Source organism: Lutjanus erythropterus, chromosome 19, assembly GCF_056507025.1.
Source record: "Lutjanus erythropterus isolate fLutEry1 chromosome 19, fLutEry1.hap2, whole genome shotgun sequence".
Taxonomy (NCBI): Eukaryota; Metazoa; Chordata; class Actinopteri; order Lutjaniformes; family Lutjanidae; genus Lutjanus; species Lutjanus erythropterus.
The window spans coordinates 27,409,092-27,429,300 of record NC_139335.1 but is presented as its reverse complement, the minus strand read 5'-3'; the positions used below and the strand labels follow the sequence as shown (position 1 = coordinate 27,429,300).

Below are 20,209 nucleotides of genomic sequence, written 5' to 3'. Positions count from 1 at the left end.
TACATTTTTTCAGAGAATTCAATTTCATTGCTCGATTGAATGTCCCATTGAAAACTTTCTAGGAAACGGGTGTTATAGTGGATTTAATTTGAAGCCTCTGAGTTTGATATATTTCAAATCTGAAATGTTTTCTGCCTATCATTGCATGATAAATCATTTAAAGGATTATGGTAACTTAAATACACCTGGCAAGGACTAACTTAAGTACTGTCATGATTAAAAAAATGACACGCATGATGTTGTAATTGGAGTCGTCGTGTAAACTCGGCTCAGTTAGAAGCCACTAAGCAAATTAAAGATACACTTAACTAGCTGAAACCACTGCTTTGCTTGTCTCTGACACACATGAATAAACTTGTGGAAGTGAAACATGACACCAGCTGCATGAAGGACAGGAAGCACAACAGTCTTCTGAGATACTGGAGAGGTAAGTGGGGGAGGTGTGCTTGTGTGGCATCTACAGTCAAATGCAAAGCTTACTGAGGTTTTGTTGGCATTACCCTTAACGGAATACTTACAAGGTACTGCATTTTTGTTCTGTCCATACACCCTCAAGTCAAACCATTAAAGTAAACTCATCTTTATAATTTTAATTAATAATGAAAATAGTTTCAGCTCTATTTATCATGCCTCTAGTTATTTTTTTCCCCTATAATATTGACTCAACTGCCTTGAATAAGAAGCTTTAAACCTTTCCCTATTTTTTTACACCATACCTGACTTCAGAGAAAAAAAAAGAAAACCTTCTTAGAAATGCATTTCCAGAAGGAGAAAGTAATCAATCGTCTGTGAGAGCATTTCAGGATAAAGGGACAACTCATCCCAAAATAAAAAATACATATTTTTCCTCTTTTCTGTAGTGCACGTCTTGGCATGAGTTGCTGAGGTTTGGAGATATTGGCCATAGAAATATACCTTCTCTCCAATATAACAAAACTAGATGGCACAAAAAATACACATCTCTTTCCAGAAATCATGACTGAGTCAGTCAAGATAATCCACAGACCTAATTGTGAGCAGTTCATTGTAGGAACTACTTTATTTCTTGTAGTAAAAAGTAGCTCTGATAGATTTAGTGTAGAAAGAAAACAGTTTTTAAATTTGTTTTGGGCTCTTCGCGAATCACAAGCTGCGTGCCTTCTAGTTCCAATACATTGGAGAGAAGGCAGACATCTCAACGGCTGATATCTCCAACTCACACCAAACCTATCTAGATGGATAAATAGCACAACAGGTAAGAGGGAAAATATTTACTTTTGATTTAGGGGTGAACTGTCCCTTTAAGAACACGTTCCACCCGCAACGGGAATAAAGAACCCTGTGATCTGCAGCTCAACATGCATTCAAAAAGCTTCTAGCAAACACAAACTTTCACATAAAAAAAAGAAAGGTCAGTTGTTGACATTTCAGAATCAGATGCATCCAGCAACAGAAAGGAAGAACACTTGGGATTGAACTCAACTTAACAGTCTTCTTGATTATTTACAGTAGGAGTTTGTGCCACTTCTAAACAAGAAACACAGGCGGACATGGAAAAGAAAGACAAATTCCACCTAAAGGGGTTCAGTTGCTACACAACATTTCTCAAAAAGGTGCATGAACCACTGGTTCTTCTCATTAAGGTGCAGAAACCTCCACTCGACCTCTCATGGAAGGTGCAAAATTAAAGAGGTGGTGCATTAGATACATGAATAAACTACATACCAAAAGACACAGACTCTCCTTCTTCTCCAAAGACACGCACACACACATGGATAGTACCACAAAACCTATTTGCTTCAAGCAATATTGCCTCCTCATGACATCACTGTACCCACCAGGCTTCTGCTTATTGATTTCAATTGAAAGGCACGTTCCAATATTCCATAATTAGTTCTTGTGGCTTTTGCATTTGCACAAAAATGTATAATAATTTCAGTACAAAGGAAGAAAAAAAAAATAGCTGAGCTGTCACATCAGTATTTCTACAAGCCATCCTCTAAATTGTGGGCCAATATATTATCGGAGGAGGCAAACGTTGCAGGTTCACAACCCAACGCCAAATGGTTATCATAGACAACAGTCAAGCCAGCTGAATCAGTCTTATTATTCCTTTCAAGCTTGTGAAGAGAAGATGAAATGCTTCAAATTTAGCAGTTCAACTGCTCATTCCATCACTCTGCACCGTCAAATAAAGATAAAAATAAACGACTAAGGGTCCTATGATAAGACTGCTTTATTATACTCCTTTTTTTCTGCAAAAATAGCACTTTTTTTTCCTTATTTGACAAGACCTCTTTCAATAAAACATGAAGATCGAGATTTTAAAACAATCCCGCTCACTCTCTTTGCTCACACCTTTCTCGGCGTGGGCGCTTGTATAAATATAGTTTATACTCTAAAAATATGACCATCTTTGATTACCTGTTGCCCCTTTAATTTTCTTTACAATCATCTTAGTACAAAGCTTTCCCCTTCTCTCTGGATCACCTTTCAGTTTGTAGACGGAGAGGCATGCTAGCGATTTTCGAAAACAGAAAGGTGAGATATATTTCTATAAGACACTGCACAGTGAAACACTCAGGTGAGATTCTCTGGTCTCGAGAAAGGTGATGAGGGCTGAAGAATGCTTGCAGGGCGACGAGCGGGAAAGGTGCGAGGGGAGGAAGAACAGGTAGTGTTAGCTTGTTTTATTACTCTTTTAAATTTAGTTCCTTTTCCGAGGCTGGAATACAAGTTGTCAGGCTTGCATAGAGAAAAATGCCACTGACATTTACATTCAATATACTCGCCGCCTCTACTCCTAGCCTGTCCATCGTCCAGCCATCCCTTCCTCCTCAGGGTGCACTGGCTATTCCCCCCCACCACCTGCATTTCAGGGAATGTATTTAATATGCAACAGTGGATGCGCTTACACACCTTAAAAAGACAAGGGGAGGCAGAGGGCAGTTAGGAGAAAACTTAACATCCTCTTACTCTCTCCCTTTTCTTAACTAACTCCGTTGTACAGTCATAAAGCAAAAATGTAAGTTTTGATGTCCTGGTTACATCAGGGCAACAACAGCTGTTGACCCCAGCAGTGTAGTATAGACAGTCAGATGTGAGAGATCAGCGTGGGCTGAAGAGTGAGGAGGCAAGCAGAACTGGGGAATACTGGTACGCCAAAATTTCAACCTTTTCCCCCGGACACAATGTTCAAAACAACGGTCCTCCGTCCCCGCCCACGCCCGGTAGCGATTCACCTGAAGAGCCACCCGAAGAGCCGCCCGACTCCATGCCAGCACCGCCGGCGGCCTCAAGGGAGGCGGGGTCGAAGGCCGGGTCCGCCCCAAGGGCGTCGTCCTCCATCTTGACGCCGTCCGGGAGGAAAGCGGAGTAGGCGTCGCTCTCGGCCATCAGCAGCTTCAGCTTGGGGATCCAGCTCTTGCGGACCACGCGTCGGGCGTTGGTGCACATGTCGGCCGCGATGGCGTTCATCTCACTCTCTTTGAAGCTGGTGGCGAAGTTCTGGCAATAAACTGGCAGAGGAAAGGGAAACAGCGCAGTTAGACGGACTGTGTGTTATGCTGTAAGCGACAACTAGGGATGAAATGGTTTTTCACAATAAACCACGGTAAAATTCTGGCGATGAGTATAACTGTTTCACATCTCATGCGTGAGCGCTCAATGGACCTGCATCTTGTCCAGAGCTAATCTCTTATTCTACTGGACTGATCAGACCAGTTTTTTTGTGCATGCTCATGACTGTATGCTAAAAGATCTCTGTGCTTCACAATTTTCAAAAAAACCTTTTTTATTGCTCCACACTGGCAAGGAGTGTGACCAAACGGCAACATGTTTTCAGGTAATCCCATTTTTGCGAACATGATATCTCAAGAACACCTTCTGTCAAACTCCGTACAAAAATCACCACTTGGACTCAAGGATGAACTGATTAGATTTTGGTGATGAAAGGTCAAAGGTCAAGACCACTGTGACCTCATGTCTGACCTGTATATCGACTGCCAGATAATTATTCTTGAATTTTAGTGATGTGGTTCAACTGTTCAAATCTTTAGCATGGACCAAGAAGAAGAAGAAAACTTCTCCCCTCATAAAATAATGGGCTTTCCTCTTCCTAACTTTGTTGAATTGAAAAAAATATAATGCTGCTGATATCTGACTTTTCCTGAAAGTGTCTCTATCACAGTATTATAGAAAACACACAACAGGCAAAGAAAATGTGATCATTTTTACCTGTTTCGGGCCATGGGCGGCAGAAATCACCACTGTTGTATTGTTACCTTTAGGACAGTTTGCCATTAAAACTTCACAAGTGGTCTCAAATTTCCTGACATTAAAATGCAAACAATTAATTAATTAGACTCAATTAAAAATAAAGTAGGGGAGACTAGGGACGGTTGTAACACTTTGTTCTCGCAGTACCTATAACTCACTGAAGTTTTGTCATAAAGCTCTTAAATTTTGAAACAAAGTACCCTTACTTATCACAAATAGCAATGTTTCAAACTTTTTTGGTTTTTATTTTGAACTGTTTCCGGTCCTTTCTCATAGGTTACGATTCATTTTTGTGATGATTCTAAGTGGAAACTGAATGAAATACATTTAACTGTTTCTCGCTCGGGGAAACTCTAGATTCATCTAAAATTTGAATCAGGTGACTGATGGTTATTATCCTACAGAAAAATACTCCTGTGAATACATGCAATCATTACGGTTTACTACACTTGGTGTCATGCATATTGATAAATATATTAAAAAAATTGACTAAATTTACATTTTGATGTTATTTCATTTTTAAAAAGATCAACTAACAGAATACATGCATTAATTTAATTTTTGATATTTATCATGAACTCTATTCATTTATCATGGATAGAGTTTGGAAGTCAAAGGTCATATGGCCATTATAGTAGTTATGAAGTTCTGACAGATAATGTTAATGCCTCCTTTTGTCTATTACAGCTAGCTAGCCAGTGGCCAAGGATACAGGCAGTCTTATGTACACTCTAAAAACAGATACAGGCATTACAAGACAACCAACTGAAGAATCCAGTTATGATTTCAAGTTAAGATAAGATACAAGGGTAGCAAAAGTCCTGAGTAGAGGAGAAGCTTTTTGTAATAGGAAGACAGACAACAGACATTTTCTTAGCTTGGAAACTTAAGAGAGGACAAGAAGTTAGAAATTTATTTATAACCGCATCCTGCTGCCTTAGTCATTTCACTCATGAGATGTAGAGAAATATGTTCATCTTCACAAAGCAAACTTCACAGAGCTTTCAAAGTAATTAAATATGATTTGTTTTTTCTGAACACATCGTCACAAGGGTTTTGCAGTCAGTTCTTTAGGGCCTGACATTCAGTTTCACAGTGAATGTTGCTACCTAGTGGTCACTATGAGTTATTACCTGTTAATCACAAGGGTGCACAAGAGAGCAGATCATCTGACATTTGCACTTTTCACCCAAAAGTACCCTAAAAATCGGCATGTTTCACTGAACTGAGACATTTATCAGCCAGTCGTTAGACTCAGCAACAATGCGCTTTACAGTACGCATATGTCCAAAATGAATGCACCCAACATCACAAGCAAATTGTTTGCATGCTTGTGGGCACACACCCACAGGCAGAAAAAAAAAAAGCATGTACGCTCACATTTGACCGCATGCAGAACTCTGTTGTCCAGGGGCTTGCGGCTCGGGTCATTGGTGGACGAGCGGATGCCTGTTCCACAGCTGTTGGCCAGAGTGTTCCTGATAACATCAAAATAAGGCAGAGTTGCACAAAAACACAGAACAGAGGAAAACAAAAATATCACTCTAGTGCCAAAAAAAAAATACATTAATTTCTATATTCAAACAAAGCTTTTGCTCACATCACATGAAACACTTGCAGAAATAGACCCAGACACGCACGCAGACGGAAGGGACGAACCTGTCAAAGAAGGCAGCCAGCAGCCTCCTCAGCAGCACCTTGTGTCTGGTCCCTGCGCTCACATGACAGTTCATTAGCTGGGCTCGCGATATATACACAGAAGTACCTGCAAAGAATATCATACAAACCAATGATCCTCCAAACATCACCGCTCCCGTGACTCACTTATTGTCTCGCCTAGTGGCATGTTTGACCCGCTCAAGTTAAGAGTCATATACTTGATTTACAGGAATGGAGTATGTGTTTATGTAGTGGCAGCTCTGATTCATATCAAACTGGAATGAACAGGCTGTCTTTTAGTTACATGTCAGAGTTTTGCTTGTTTCATGTTGAATTTCCTTTAAATATTATATTTACCATCAAACTCCCTGACAATGGTACATGTTAACTCCTGTTCTGTCTGTCTTTCTTTCTGTCTCTGTCATTCTCTCAGTCACACACACACACACACACACTACATGTAAGTCAGCCCATAAGGGAACACTGACATTGTCACAGGATGTGTGTGACAGAAACACACTGAGTGAAATGTGCAAGGCTGCTACGTAATCTGCATGCCAATGCCGAGCCATGTAAGGTCAACTTGCTTTACACATGTGCATGCATGTCAGTGCTGCTAACATTAGTATACTGCTGCATGATTATTTGGTTGTTTGAGTGTATATTCTGTAAAAACAAATATATTTTGTAAAAACAAAAAAAATTAAGAAAGCGCAAGATTTCAAGGCAACTTACTTCAATAGATATCTGAGTTTTGAGCCCAACTCAAACTTTTTAAGTTCTGAAAAAGTTTTACAAAATAATAGTGTTTGGTTGAAATAATTTATTTTCCTTCTTCAGACAGATTTTATTTGGTTTTAGAAACCACAAAAGGGTCCACGTCTAGGGGTCTGAAAAGTAAATTTTCTCAACAAAATATAGGTTATATCGGTTAAATATGGGTGAAATTTTACAGTTTCAGTGCCCTGATATCCTTTTGGACAATAACATTTATCATTTAACTGTAAAATATCCTGCCTTCATTACATATCTTTGCCACAAGTGTTTTGAACTTTTAAAGGATCATTGCAAAAAACACTTGGAACATGTGAGTTAGATGAGGCTGTTTCTAGTTACCACTAAATCCTACGCACTGGTCCTTTAAAGGTCTTAGACAAACACTGAAAACTATTCTGTGCAGTTTACAAGCCCCGCTTTCTCAGAAAGACATATTCCTTTGAGCACAAATACTCACACACACAAAAAAAAGCTCACACATACACACGTACCTGAGACTAACTCTAGTTTCTCAGCAGGGTCTCCTTCCTCGTACAGTTTGGGATGACAGCGGTTGCCTATCTGAGCAATGAGTTCTGCGGGGAGACATGTAAGGTCTCTGCCTCGCATCCTACCCCGTGTCTCTGTGTGGTCCGGTAGAGCTTCGACACGCTCGCCAGCAGCTGGAGAAACACAATACTGTGAGATTAGAATAAAACCACATCACTTTTACACAGAGAGGAAACTGAATGCACAGTGCAACGCCTGCTAAAAACAGAAATGCATCATATTACTATTAAATCCATAAAAGTAAAAGAGGAAATCTCAGCAAAGAAGGCATTTACATGTATGATTCTGTCTCATGTCCATTACCTGCAGCTCCCATGTTGAGCATGCTGTACATGGTATACATGTTGCAGATTTGCCTATACTGCTCTTCAGCACTTTCATCTGTCCCCTCTTCCTCCTCTTCGTCATCATGGTAACTGATGGGTGAGTCACTGGCGTAGGTGCTCAGGGTGCCGGGGCTGGCGCCCTCTGTGCTGAGACCTGCCGCAGAGCTCCCGTTGGTGCCGGCGGTGCTGCTGAGCCCACCGCTGGCCACCATGCCCGTCAGGCCGGTCGCGGAGGCACCCATACCCATGGCCAGTCCGAGGGCTCCGGGGCTCTGAATCGCGCTGCCCCGCGCCGCCTCCTGGGAATAACGGGCCGCCTTCCTGGCCCCCCCTCCTCCCCCCGAGCCCACCCCGCCTCCATCTCTGCTGCTGCCGCCCTCCCAAAGCCGCTTGGCTACAGGAGTGCAGACCACTGAGTAAGGGGTGGCGGCTTCCGGCTGGCTCGCTGGCTGCTCTGTCTTCACTCGTGATACCAGAGAGAGCGGCGTGAGGCAGGAGGTCGGCCGGGCTGCGCTGTTACTGGTCTGTGTTACAGGGCTCTGGGGCTCAGAAGGCGGGGCCTCTTCAGCGTGAAGGCCCTGTGAGTCGCAGCTGGGGGAGGAGACCTAGAAATGAATGCATACATCAACTGTATCAGCTAGATGAACACACCAATGACTCACAACATGTGTGTTTGCTTACATCTGACCAAACAACATATCCACCCATTTATCATGGCGAACTGCTTGTTGATAGCAGCTTCATGCAGGAACTATTTTCTTTCAGCAGATGAATTTACAGAACTACTTTCTTTCTAGGAGTAGAATCTATTGGAACTACTTTCTTTCTCCTGCTCACTGGATTATCTTGAGTAACTGGGTTTCTATAAAAGATGTGCTGGTGTTGAATTTTTCAATTTTACTTTTTTTAGCACTTTGAGAAACACAAGCCGAGCGCCATTTTGTCCAGTTACAATCAAGAGAAAGCAAACATTTCTATAGCTGACATCTTTAGAACTCTGCAACTCACACCACAACTATCTAGATGGATAAACAGCACTACCAGCCAGAGGAAAAATATGGATTTTTTGATTTTGAGGTGATCTGTCCCTTCAAATAATAGTTTTGGGATCAGACCTCTGCCTCCACTGTAATGCAATTCATGTACAGTAAATGGCATGCACAAACTTTAATGTGAAGAACTCAAAAGTAATTTTCTCCATCCATTGTCCTTAACCGTGGGTCGCGGGGGGCTGGAGCCTATCCCAGCTGACATTGGGCGAGAGGCGGGATAAACCCTGGACAAGTCGCCAGTTCATCACAGGGCTGACACATAGAGACAGACAACCACTCACGCTCACATTCACACCTACGGACAATTTAGAGTTACCAATTAACCTAACATGCTGCATGTCTTTGGACTGTGGGAGGAAGCCGCAGAGAACCCATATGGACATGTGAAGAACATGCAAACTTTGCACAGGAAGGTTCTGCACCAGCCACAAACTCCCCAGCCCCCCAGCTTGTTGTAAAGTGACGGTGCTAACCACTGTACCACCATGCCGCCCCCGTGCTGGTATCACTTTCTCTTTACTCTTTTATTTATCTCTCTTATATACACAATATATGTTTTTGACTGAAAACTCTTCCAGCTTTACCTTGAGGAAGAATTCAGTGCCTTTTTCCATGATCTGTTGGATCTGCAGGAAGCCGGCAGTATACATGAGGAGAAACTGGTCCCCCACCGTCATGCTGAGACGACCTGTGTAGCAGAAAGCCAAAATCTGCTGGAAGCTCTGGGGTTGTACAGCCGAGGGGAGCTCCACTACGGTTGGGCTCGTCTCGTTGCTGTTGCCACCTCCGCTATTGCTGCTGAAGAGGTCCCGGAAATAAGAGCTGCTGGCAGCCAGCACAGCTCGATGGGCCTGAGACAAAAGCAGATAAGTAAGACGTCCCATTAGAGCAGTGCTGATTTTGAATATTAAATGTAAGATTGCTGCTGACATCAAACTAAAGAACCTTAGGTCAGACCTTCTTGGGCTTGTGGTGAATGAAAGCCATGCAGAGCTCCCTGATATTAAGGCAGGGTCGCAAGAGTTTCTTACATAATGCTTTAGATTACAGCATGCAAAGCACTGCGTAGTTACTCCGGAGTTACGGTGTGAATTTTATTGTAATAATGCTGTACCAGTATAGTACATACCAATATATGTAGGTACTGAGGAACAAAATGGAAAAGGGGTGACAATTCAGGATTTTATAATTTTTTTTTACTGTAGTTATTTTTAACTATTGTGTATTTATTCTGTTACTACAGGGTATGTATATATTGAGCAATAATATGGTGTTTGGGAGAAATTTAGTGAAAATTAAGACTGTAGTTATTATTTAACCACTGTAGTTATTATTTAACCACTGTGGGCTGTAATGTAAAGAACTGTTCGTTCCCCTATTGTTACATTTAGTTACAGGGTAATTACATTGTAACTACAGGGTGCGTGGGCTGTAATCTAAAGCACTGTTAGTACCTTGTTACAGAAGTTAAAAAATAACTAAAAACAATTACAGTATATTTTTTTTGTAAATGATATACGCTTGGAAAGGAGGAGTCAGTCATGTTTTTTTTTTGCAATCTGACAGCTCACCACAAGATGCCACTAAATTCTCCACACCGGTCCTTTAACAGAAGAAGCCAAGCTTACAAATAAATCAGTGTTTAATGTTGTCGCTAACCAAAATAAACACAGCTTCAACATAAGAAGGGTATTAATTAAATTAAAGCTACTACAAGGAGCTTTCATCTTTTGTTGATGTTGGAGCCACCTGTGGACAAAAGTGGAAAAGTGGCAGTGTTTCCATTGCAATGACAACAAAATATAACGTAAAAAATGAAACTGTTTGAAAAAACATCTTCTCCTGCTTCCTAATAACTGGCTAATGTACTACTTACTTTGACTTTGCCAGGAAATATGTAAACACACGCTTGTTTGATCTGACTTAAAGAAAAATCCAACTCAGTGGCAGCCATTAAAATAACTATATAGAAAGAGACAATCTTCTCATTGATGGTCTTGTTTACTTCTGTAGGTCATATAGGAGTCAGCTGTATTGAAAAATTGAGACTGTTTGTTGTAGCTTTAAGTAAAGAAGACTAAGATGTTAACCACTGAGCATGCACTTTGCTGTCAATATTTAATTAATTAATTAATTATATTACATTAATATCATGATTCCTAAAATACTCATTTGGAGTTCTCCCAGTGTACCTGGAATTCACTGAAATCTTGGGACCTAAAAACAAGCTTACAGGGTAAAAAAGGTTGAGAAAATCTTCCTAGATGAGAGTGAAGAATGACATCTAACCAAGGCACATCAACTGAGGGGCTTAAAAAAGCCATTATCCAATTACCTTTGCAGGAGAAGTGGGAAATAACATGTCATCATGGAGGTCCAGTTGTCATTTCAAGTAAAGACGACAACAGGTGATTTAACTTAACTAGAGGATTTCAAAGTGGGGCTCAAAAGTGTTTCAGGGAAGGCTCAGCGAAGGGAATAAAGAAAAATAATACATTATTAGTCACATTAGTTATAATAGGAGATCAGATATAGTCTAAAAGCGAGTGATTTGGTTGAAGAGATAGTTCAGAGACACGGTATTGAGCAATTTTACCAGAGTCAGAAACTAATAAATGTCTTTGGACAGAGTGTTTTTATGTATTTGGTGTAGTCTGAAATTATGTGAAGCAGCAAAATTAGGCTATCTTGGCTCGACTGTTGAGTGTCTGTAGGATCAAATAACATGACAATCATCCCATAGACATGCAGGAATTGAGCAAAACTAAGTAAGGGGGAGTCTTTTTCCATGCTTTGTGCGAGGGGAGGCCCACAGACTGTGAAAACCTCTGGACTAAACCAAACCTTCAGCTACAGAGAGGAAGCATTTAAAATCTCATGTACTGTGATTAAAACCTGCACACTGTGAAAGTATATCATGATTCCAGGCTGGAATCATGATATACCTCTGTTACAAAGTTCTCAAAAAAAAAAAAAAAAAAAAAAAAAAAAGTTACAACCACTGCCCCTGTGTTCAGACTGTCCAAACAGCACTTCTTTTGAAGTATACTGGCATTCAGTCCTCCATGCAGAATGGCTGCCATGGAGCTACAGGACTAGCCTCATTGTTTACACCCGAGCCTTAACCTCTCTAAATTTAGCTTGGAATTGTCTTTAGAAACATAATTTTCATTATGAAAACAATAATAACATGCTGTCTCCTCTGTACCTTGAAGGCATGGCCCTTGACCACCACGGAGACATCGCAGTAGAGGCCCTGCAGCCGCTGCTCATTCAGACACTCTAAAACATTGTTGCCAAAGTTTGGGATCGCCATCTGGAGGGTCTGGGCCATGGTGCGCCTACGCACACCACCAAAGGGTCTGATTGGAAAAGAAAGACAGACAGACAGACAGACAGACAGAAAGAGACGAATGACATGATTATAACAAGTCACAAAGTTATATAAAGTCTGTGTATAACATGAGTTATTAAACTCCTCAGTTGTTGGTTCTACAGTGGATTTGGGCTGATACAGACAAAAACATCACAATATTTTTGATCCAGCACCTCGATATTGATATTTATCAATATTGCAACAATACTGTAGGAATGACTATTAGTGCTTTCACAAAATATTAACAGAGTTTTTGATTTTTGATAATCATCAGCCTGGTAAGGTCAGAAAATTACATCACTTTACTGTAATGCAGACTTTGAAAACTAGGAAAAGACAATATTATCCAAAATCTAAAAAGATATCTAGTCTCATGTCACAGTATCCATATAATATCGATATATTGCCCAGCATGACACTGGATATTACTTTTAATTGCGACACCACATAGTGATTGCACATAGCTTTTGCAGCCAGATCCCCATCTCCGTCTCGCTAAAACATTGGACGCTGAGAACAAGAACACCAATATTATGTGCAGTATTACTTTTTCAACACCATGTGTGCAATATTACTTTTTAATATCATGGGGGAATATTCTGTTCATTATCATGTGCAATTTTACATTCATTATCTGGTGCAATATTACTTTTTATTTCCTCTCAATATCACTGCCAATATCAATGTCATTGTCAATACTTTTTCTGTTTTAGTTTACTTTTTCACTGTACTTCTTTTTCCTTTTTTTTTTTTTTTTTTTTTTTTTTTAACAAGCTTGTCTCTAGAACTCTGAGTTTAAAGAGTTGTAGGACTGGCTATGTGAGATTCAGATGCCAGAATTTCAAACTTAGATTTGACTACTAAAATTTCAGGCACAATAATGATGACTAAACCGAACTGAGGTGAGCACTTTATTTTTTACAGTTTCTGTACTTTTGATACTATCAAATGCATAGGCTGATTAACAGAGACCATATTGTTTTACACATGTAGTATTGAAGTATGGATACTTTTGACAGTCTTACAGTAGATGAGCTCACGGAGTGACTCATCTATTATTCTGTGTTTACACTGCTTTATCCCTGGTCATATGAGCAGGGTCATTGTCCCAGGGTAACTTGGGCGGCTCTGTTCACAAACATGACAAAAGAAAAAGTTTTATCCCGACCGTTTCTTTGGTGTGGGGTGGATTATCGGCAGGAAACGTGGGGAGGAGGCGCGACGTAACGAGGCTACGTTAAAAGACAAAAATCCTAAGGAGAACAGACCTAAAAGAAAACAGGTGAGGAATGTCTGACTCTTCCATTAATGGACACAATAAAGTGGCTGATGGTCTTTCACTGGGACAAACTAATACCAAACATACACTAAACCTAATGGAACTCATTTTTTTTTTGCAACTAGGCCAAATCCGTCATATTGAAATGCTTCTATTCTAGAGAAAAGCAGTCCGGAGCAAGAATTATATCCCTTGGCATATCCAACTGACATAGGCCACAAATATTTCTTCACACAGTCCTACTGAAGGCTTTTGGCAGGCTCGCAGGACGTTGATATTTGAAACAAAGTTTTGTTGAAGCTTCTGTGGATAATCTACATTGCATTAATCCTATACGTCACTTCAGCCTTGCAGCACTTGTTATTGCCAGGAGCAGGCTCAGTAAAAGCCTTTTTATTTTCTGTCTTCTACCAGCTATAAAACCCTGGTGTCCTTAGATAACTGGGTCATGTTCTGTTATTCTATGTGCGAAAGTGTGTGTGGCTTAAACAAACACCGCATAGCATGTTTCCATTCACTTCTCTAAACAGTCGAAGGCAAACATACCCCCTCTGCCCTGCACCCTCTCCAAGATTCCTATATTATAGCTGTAAATATTAAAGTCTCCGCTGCTGTGGATATGAACACTGTGTGCAGGCTGAGTTATTGCTTGATTCTGTGAGATAGTTTCATATTCAGTGGCAGGATATCTTCAGAGTAAGACACTGCAGATATTAGGCTACACCAGATATATTTAGGGACGAAGGACAGGGATTTATTTTTTCAGACGATACTGGTAACCAATAATAACCTGCTTCTCATGGCCGATACCCAATAGGATAATTAGGATACATTTGTATTAAGTTCATATAGCACGTAGTTTATGCAGACCTGAGGGTAAGAAAGGCTCAGATGTAGTGAGCGAGGATTCAATATTCCACAGCTCTGACTGAACCAAGGGATGTTCTGTTATGTTCAGTTCCCATTCTTCAAATGTTTATTTATTTTTGTTTATATTTATTTTTTCTAGTGAAGTTCATCAAAACACTTCGCAACCAAATGCTTTGACAATCTGTCAAATCAGATATTAGTAGAACGCAGACCGATATAGCTGGATAGGCCAATAGACCAATTTTTTGCACATATTTTCTTTTCTCTTTCAGAACTGAATCCGTCTAAGTCCTAACCCTTTTTCATTTTGTGCTGCAATGACAGTTGAGTTAGCTTGGTAGCTCAGTCAACTTTCTCTTTTCCTGTTTTTTTTTTTTTTTTTATTTAAACATGCTATACACTAGGCTCATCTATGTTGAAAAGAAAACCAAATTTTGAAGATGGTTAAAAGACGCTGTTGGGGAACCTATAAATGGGCCTATATTCACATCTTATATTAGCTAATGTTAGAAAAACACTAGCTAGCTAATCGACATAAATCATTAGCTTTTCTAGGAAAAAAGAGGCTGAGATATCAAATTTTGTCTTGTTATTGGAGCACAGAGCAAACAGGGGTGGGATTTAGAGAGGTTCAAACTGAATACATTACCTTATTCTACAAAGAGACAAAGTCCCTGCCCCATGGGGCCTTACTTTGGAAAAACTATGAACAGCAGTCAAAGGTGAAAGACAAATATAATTTTTTATTCCCATTTGAATTATGCCACGAATTACATGCATGATGTTTGTCAATTTAAAAGATAAGTTTGTAAGACAAAAATGTCTCAATCTGTGGTAGGTTTGTTGTAGTTTAGTTTTGCGTGAAACCCTTCACTGAGCTACATCTTTCGTTTCGCACAATATACGTCATAAACACCAACATCGCGTCCCATGAAACCTTATTTGACCTGAAGTGTTTTATCCAGCGACTCCTGGTCTTTTTATTATCCAGGAAACAAAAGAATGAGCAAGAACTGTTGCTTGTGTGACTACACTCTGGTACAAAAACACACCGGCATTGCAGATTTAGCTTTCAGAGGGACAAAATCATGACGTTACTCACACAACTTTTGGGTGTGCAGTCTTTCTTTACGTACCTTCACAGTCAGATGCCCCAAACGGCAACTTTCTTATCTTTTAAAATTATCTTTTAAATTAATAAACATGGTAAGAGGTCATTTGTGACACAATTCAAATGGGATCAAAAGATTATTTGTTTCTCGCTATTGATTACCATTCGCAAGGGGCGTGACTTTGTCTCTCTATGATGAACGAAGGAGTCTACTTCTCAGTGCTGGGACTTCACAGGGCTGAGCAATACATTGATAGCGGGATGTGAGACTAGATACCATCAGATTTTTTTGGTCTAAAGGCTGCTTATTTTAGAGAAAATGCATATATCAAAATATATATTATATATTGCAGAATTTACTAAAATGTTTCAGGATTAACTTTTAATTCATATTAAGAGCCTTCAGACTTAACACGTATAAACAGTATATGCCCTTTGTACCCACAACCGCTATATGAGCACCACAATAACAGCTAACTATAAAACAGATGCATTGATAAGCCCACATGGCATTTCCCTTGACCATAAACCTTTACTCTAAGCAGAATACCAGTCATAAGTGTTTTCACAGATGAGTATACAGGCTTCCAGTGTACAAAAGTGTGTACAACACTAAGCTACTTTTCACACGGATGCTTTACCACTTAAAAGTGTTGCATGAATGCATGCTGCACACACACATGTACCAGAGACAAACTGTGATACTGTGAGAACAAACCGGTTGAAGCCCACCCTGCGAGAAGCACACAACCAACTTTGGTGTGACTGACTGATGAGGGCTGGAGTGAGCCGCCCCATCATATCCAAAGCCTTTCATTTGGGACCTCGCCAAGCTCCAGGGTAAAGAGAAATGCTCTCTTTGTCTCTGTCTCACTCAAGCTCCCTCTCCCTCATACTAAAACACAGATGCGCACACACAAACTCAAACAAACCCACAAAAGGCACACTGAGTCACACACAGACATTAGACAATACTGCTTGTTTACAGTTTGGCGAGCCGCAGTAAGCACACATGCGTGCACATAAAGACACACAAACACGGGGCTGAGAGCAGGGTGTGTTTGCACAGTTTGTCCTGACAGTGAGAGAGAATGTGACTGTGTGTGTGTGTGTGTGTATTTGTGTGTGCATGTGTGTCTTTATGCACCAAGGAGGGGCAGTGAGGCCTGCAGAGATGAGAGGGATCATCTCAGGTCCTGATTCCATTAAATATATAGAGCGCAGCCATGTGAACGAATGAAATTCACCCGAACTCACCCCGTGGCTCAGATCTCATACCAACCAGCCTGGTGAGGAAAGTAGGTCAAACATGCTCACAACATACTTAAGACCTTAGACTTTTCATAGTAAGCCTTCACAATGTTTTGCTTGCATTCAAAAGGCTTATGTTATGTTATGGTGGGACGGCTGTCAACATATTTCAGAATGTAAGCCTATAATTTACAGTTTATCCAGTTCCTATGCTGAAAACAGCCAGCAGTAGAAGTAACTAATTACTGTAATTAAGCAGTTTTTGGGTACTTTGGGTACTTGTACTTAAGTGTGCGTCCCACTATGTAATCTACTTGGTTACTTTTAAAATCATAATTGAGTGCAATTTGAATTAATATTCAAACCTTTCATCTGTAACCAATCAGGTTATCTGATCGCAAACGAGCCAATGAAAACCGTGACATGTGGACAAAATCTAAACACTGCATCAGCACAGACTTGGACTAAGGATGTTAATGATGAATCGCCTGTTTGAATTTAAACAATCAAAATTGTATTCACACATATTTAATCGATAGTCTAGAAATGGCAGTGAATGCACCTCATCTGACTTTGTTTTGTCTGGTGGAGCCATGTGTTGAATAAGGAAACTTTAAATGAGCAAAAAAACAACAACAAAAAAAACTGAACAAAATGACAATGAGGAAAAAAACAATGGACACGTGTGCTGAATCTTTGAAACTATCAGCTGATTGATGCATTTTCATCTATCAGTTAAGAAAAATGCACTAAATCTGCAATCCTGGTTTGGAGAGGTGAGTGTGAGCAAAACAGAGACAGACTTGGGACTAATTTAGACTAAAGATTTGGATAAACCTCTTTGATTGAATAGCCTACTACTGATAATGTCTTAAACATCAACAGTTAAAAAGTAACTAATACTAGTAGTTTTTGAGACAAATACTTTGTACTTTTAATTAAATATTTTTTAAAACCAGTGGTTTTACTTGTAATTGAGAAATATTCTAGTAAAGTAACAGTATTTATACTTGAGTATAGATGTTCAGCACTCTTTCCACCACTGAAAACAGTTCTCACACTGCTATGTGGCTGATTACTGTGGAGTCATTGGTGCAGCTGGCACACAATGCATTCCCTCTATAGGCATTTCCTGGTTCCCATGTGCCCATGCCTGCATGGCTAGTCCTGTCAAGTCAAGACACACAGTCTAAAAAGACCTGATTCGTGATTGTTCTTATATAATAAAGGGATCCTGAATATCAAGCACATGAAAGGCTAAACTTCTGAACTCCTTTTCTTGAAGCTTTACTTAACTAGTCTGCCTCTGTGCACAAGTTTAACCGGGGAGGGATGCAGGATAATGGGGCGCAGATAAGGAGCTCTTTAACACACCGGGGTGACCGCGCCGTGCGCCAGTCTCCCCGCCGGGAGTGCTCCACTGTCTGCTGGCACCGGAGCCGGGAGGCGACGGGAGAGGAGGGGGGTGGGGGGACGACACAGGATGGCAGCGAGCCCCGGTGATACCCGGGTGAGGGCGACGGTGTGTTACTGTTTACGTGCCGCCAAATGGCAATCAAAGTACACTAATGTAAGCCACCTTCAGCTGACTAAGCGGTCGTAACGCGTCCTCCTTTCTCCCCCGTGGCTGACAGCGCTGAAATGTTTGATGCCCTCTCCCATCCGCAGCAGGCCTATAGAGGTGGCTAATGGCTAAGCTAACAGTACTGTTAAATATTTTGGGTTCGCCCCGGCGCACCATCCACCTCACGCACACATGCACAATGTCAAGCATTTCCGCGATTGTCCACCACGCAAAAGACAAACAAGACACTTACTGCCTGTGCGGACGAGGTAGCCGTGCTGCGGCGCCGGTTGTCAAGCCCAAATGTTGCTTATTTAAATATTTTGGTGATGGGGGAAATCGCTCCCCCTGCCATTCTCCATTCTACCGACATCAACAGGTCATCCCAGGACACGCAGCAGCTGAGGGCGAGCCAGACGGAACCAGTGCGGCACGGAGCGGGGGGTGGGAGCACAACAAGGCACAATTCTTTACAACCGGTGCAGCCGTGCCAAAAAAAAACCTGACTGCCATTGGCATATTCGCATATTTCAGAGAGGAGATTAAATTAACCGTTTAAGGACAAATCTTGCACCCCACGCTGACAATGCAGGGCACATTTTGAATAGATGGTGCTAAAGAAAGTTTCAAACTGTGCCAACCTGGACTCATCCCCTCAGTCGCGCACTTATCCCAAACTTAAATCGTCCCGGAAACGTTCACCATCAACCCAAATCCACTCCTCTAACTATAAGGACACCGCTACAAACCGATCTCCTCTCCCCTCCTCCCCTCCACCTCACCCTCTACTGCCGCCGCCGGTGGATCCTCAGACGACCCCGGCAGGACGCCTCGCACGCAGCGGCAGACAGACAAGACACTCACCCCCACTCGCTGGGAAGTTGATGCAGAGCGTCGGTTCAAAGGAGGAGAAGCAGCGCTCTCTCTCCCCGCTTTCCCTCGCTCCGGGCAGCCATTCAGTGCGAGCGAAGCGCCGATAGCAGAGCCATCGAGGGCGGTACAGTATCCCAGGGGACTGCGGAACACAGAGCCACCGATCGCGCGGAACAGAAGAGTAGGAAGACAAGCATGACGCGCTCGTCATTCAATCGCATGATCGTTTCGAGCGCAGCCTCAATTTGGGGAGACCTATCCCACGGCGTGCACTGTTTGCGCATTGGCACAACAGCAGCAGCCTGCAAGGAGAGACCGTCTCTCACTCTCTCCCTCTAAAGTCTCCCTCTCTATCCCGCTCTGCATATGAGCGATAGAATTGGGAAAAGTAGGCCGTGTGTGTGCGCGCGCGTGTGTATACTCATTTAACTTAAGTGAACTCTGCGTGCCATAAAAAGTAGGAATAAAGCCGCGCCCAGTTGCTGGTTGTAAACAAGGGAAACCATATGTGCAAAACGCTATCAAACCGGTCGTACCTATATATGCACCTGTGTTCAGCAGATACACAATTGGCTGTGAGCGAAGACTCTTCGGGCCTTACTATGGGTCAAACCCAGGGGCAGACTCAAGGTTTCTGAGGAGCAGGGGCGAAAAAAATAAAAAGGGCACCAGCTATATGCATTGGGCATATAGCGTGATGCATTCATGGAAAAACAGTTCCAACCCCTGCTTTAGAATAAATCGTTTTATTATGTGACATACAGTACATGTCACATAATAAACTTGTGTAATAAAAACATACAAGGAACGATATTTAACCATTTAGAGGCCACCTTATTTTCTAATAAGTAGGGCGGCCTATTTGGCACTGCATCACATTTTCTTCACTAGTAAGCCTCCCTAGAGGGCACTTTATACATTTTATCCACAGACAGGGCACTCCAGAGGGCACTTTATCATGCTTCATTCATTGGGAGGGCACCCTAGAGGACACTTTGTACATTTTATTCACTAGAAAGGCACCCTAGAGGGCACTTTATCATGTTTTATCCATTGGAAGGGCATCTGAGAGCACTCATTCCCAAAGACTGAGTCATGACCCACAGATGGGTCACAGGTGATTTTTTTTTTTGGTCCCCAAATCAATAAAAGACAATGTAGGAAATTCGGATTAGGATTAGGATTTATATCTGCAGTAAACATTTTATAAATCATTTAAAATATGTTTGAGGAAATATTTCCTGTGTTGAGGAAATACAAATTCA

At 41.4% G+C, this 20,209-nt stretch overlaps 1 protein-coding gene across 3 annotated transcripts; it reads right to left on the bottom strand.

Moving 5' to 3' along the window:
- Positions 1–2,858: 2,858 nt before the first annotated feature.
- On the bottom strand, positions 2,859–19,440 carry nacc1a (nucleus accumbens associated 1, BEN and BTB (POZ) domain containing a). 3 transcript variants are annotated; one of them, XM_084745282.1, is made up of 8 exons: positions 18,932–19,440; positions 11,829–11,982; positions 9,205–9,471; positions 7,546–8,173; positions 7,185–7,355; positions 5,917–6,022; positions 5,638–5,735; positions 2,859–3,497 (listed from the first exon to the last, which is right to left on the bottom strand). In XM_084745282.1, exons 1-8 carry the CDS (start codon positions 19,153–19,155, stop codon positions 3,175–3,177), a joined length of 1,971 nt encoding a protein of 656 aa, XP_084601408.1. In that variant the 5' UTR covers positions 19,156–19,440; the 3' UTR covers positions 2,859–3,174. The 3 variants fall into 3 exon arrangements, with proteins under 3 accessions (XP_084601408.1, XP_084601406.1, XP_084601407.1); XM_084745280.1 differs by having other exon boundaries at positions 18,936–19,072; XM_084745281.1 differs by lacking the exon at positions 18,932–19,440 and adding an exon at positions 18,325–18,780.
- Positions 19,441–20,209: the final 769 nt, after the last annotated feature.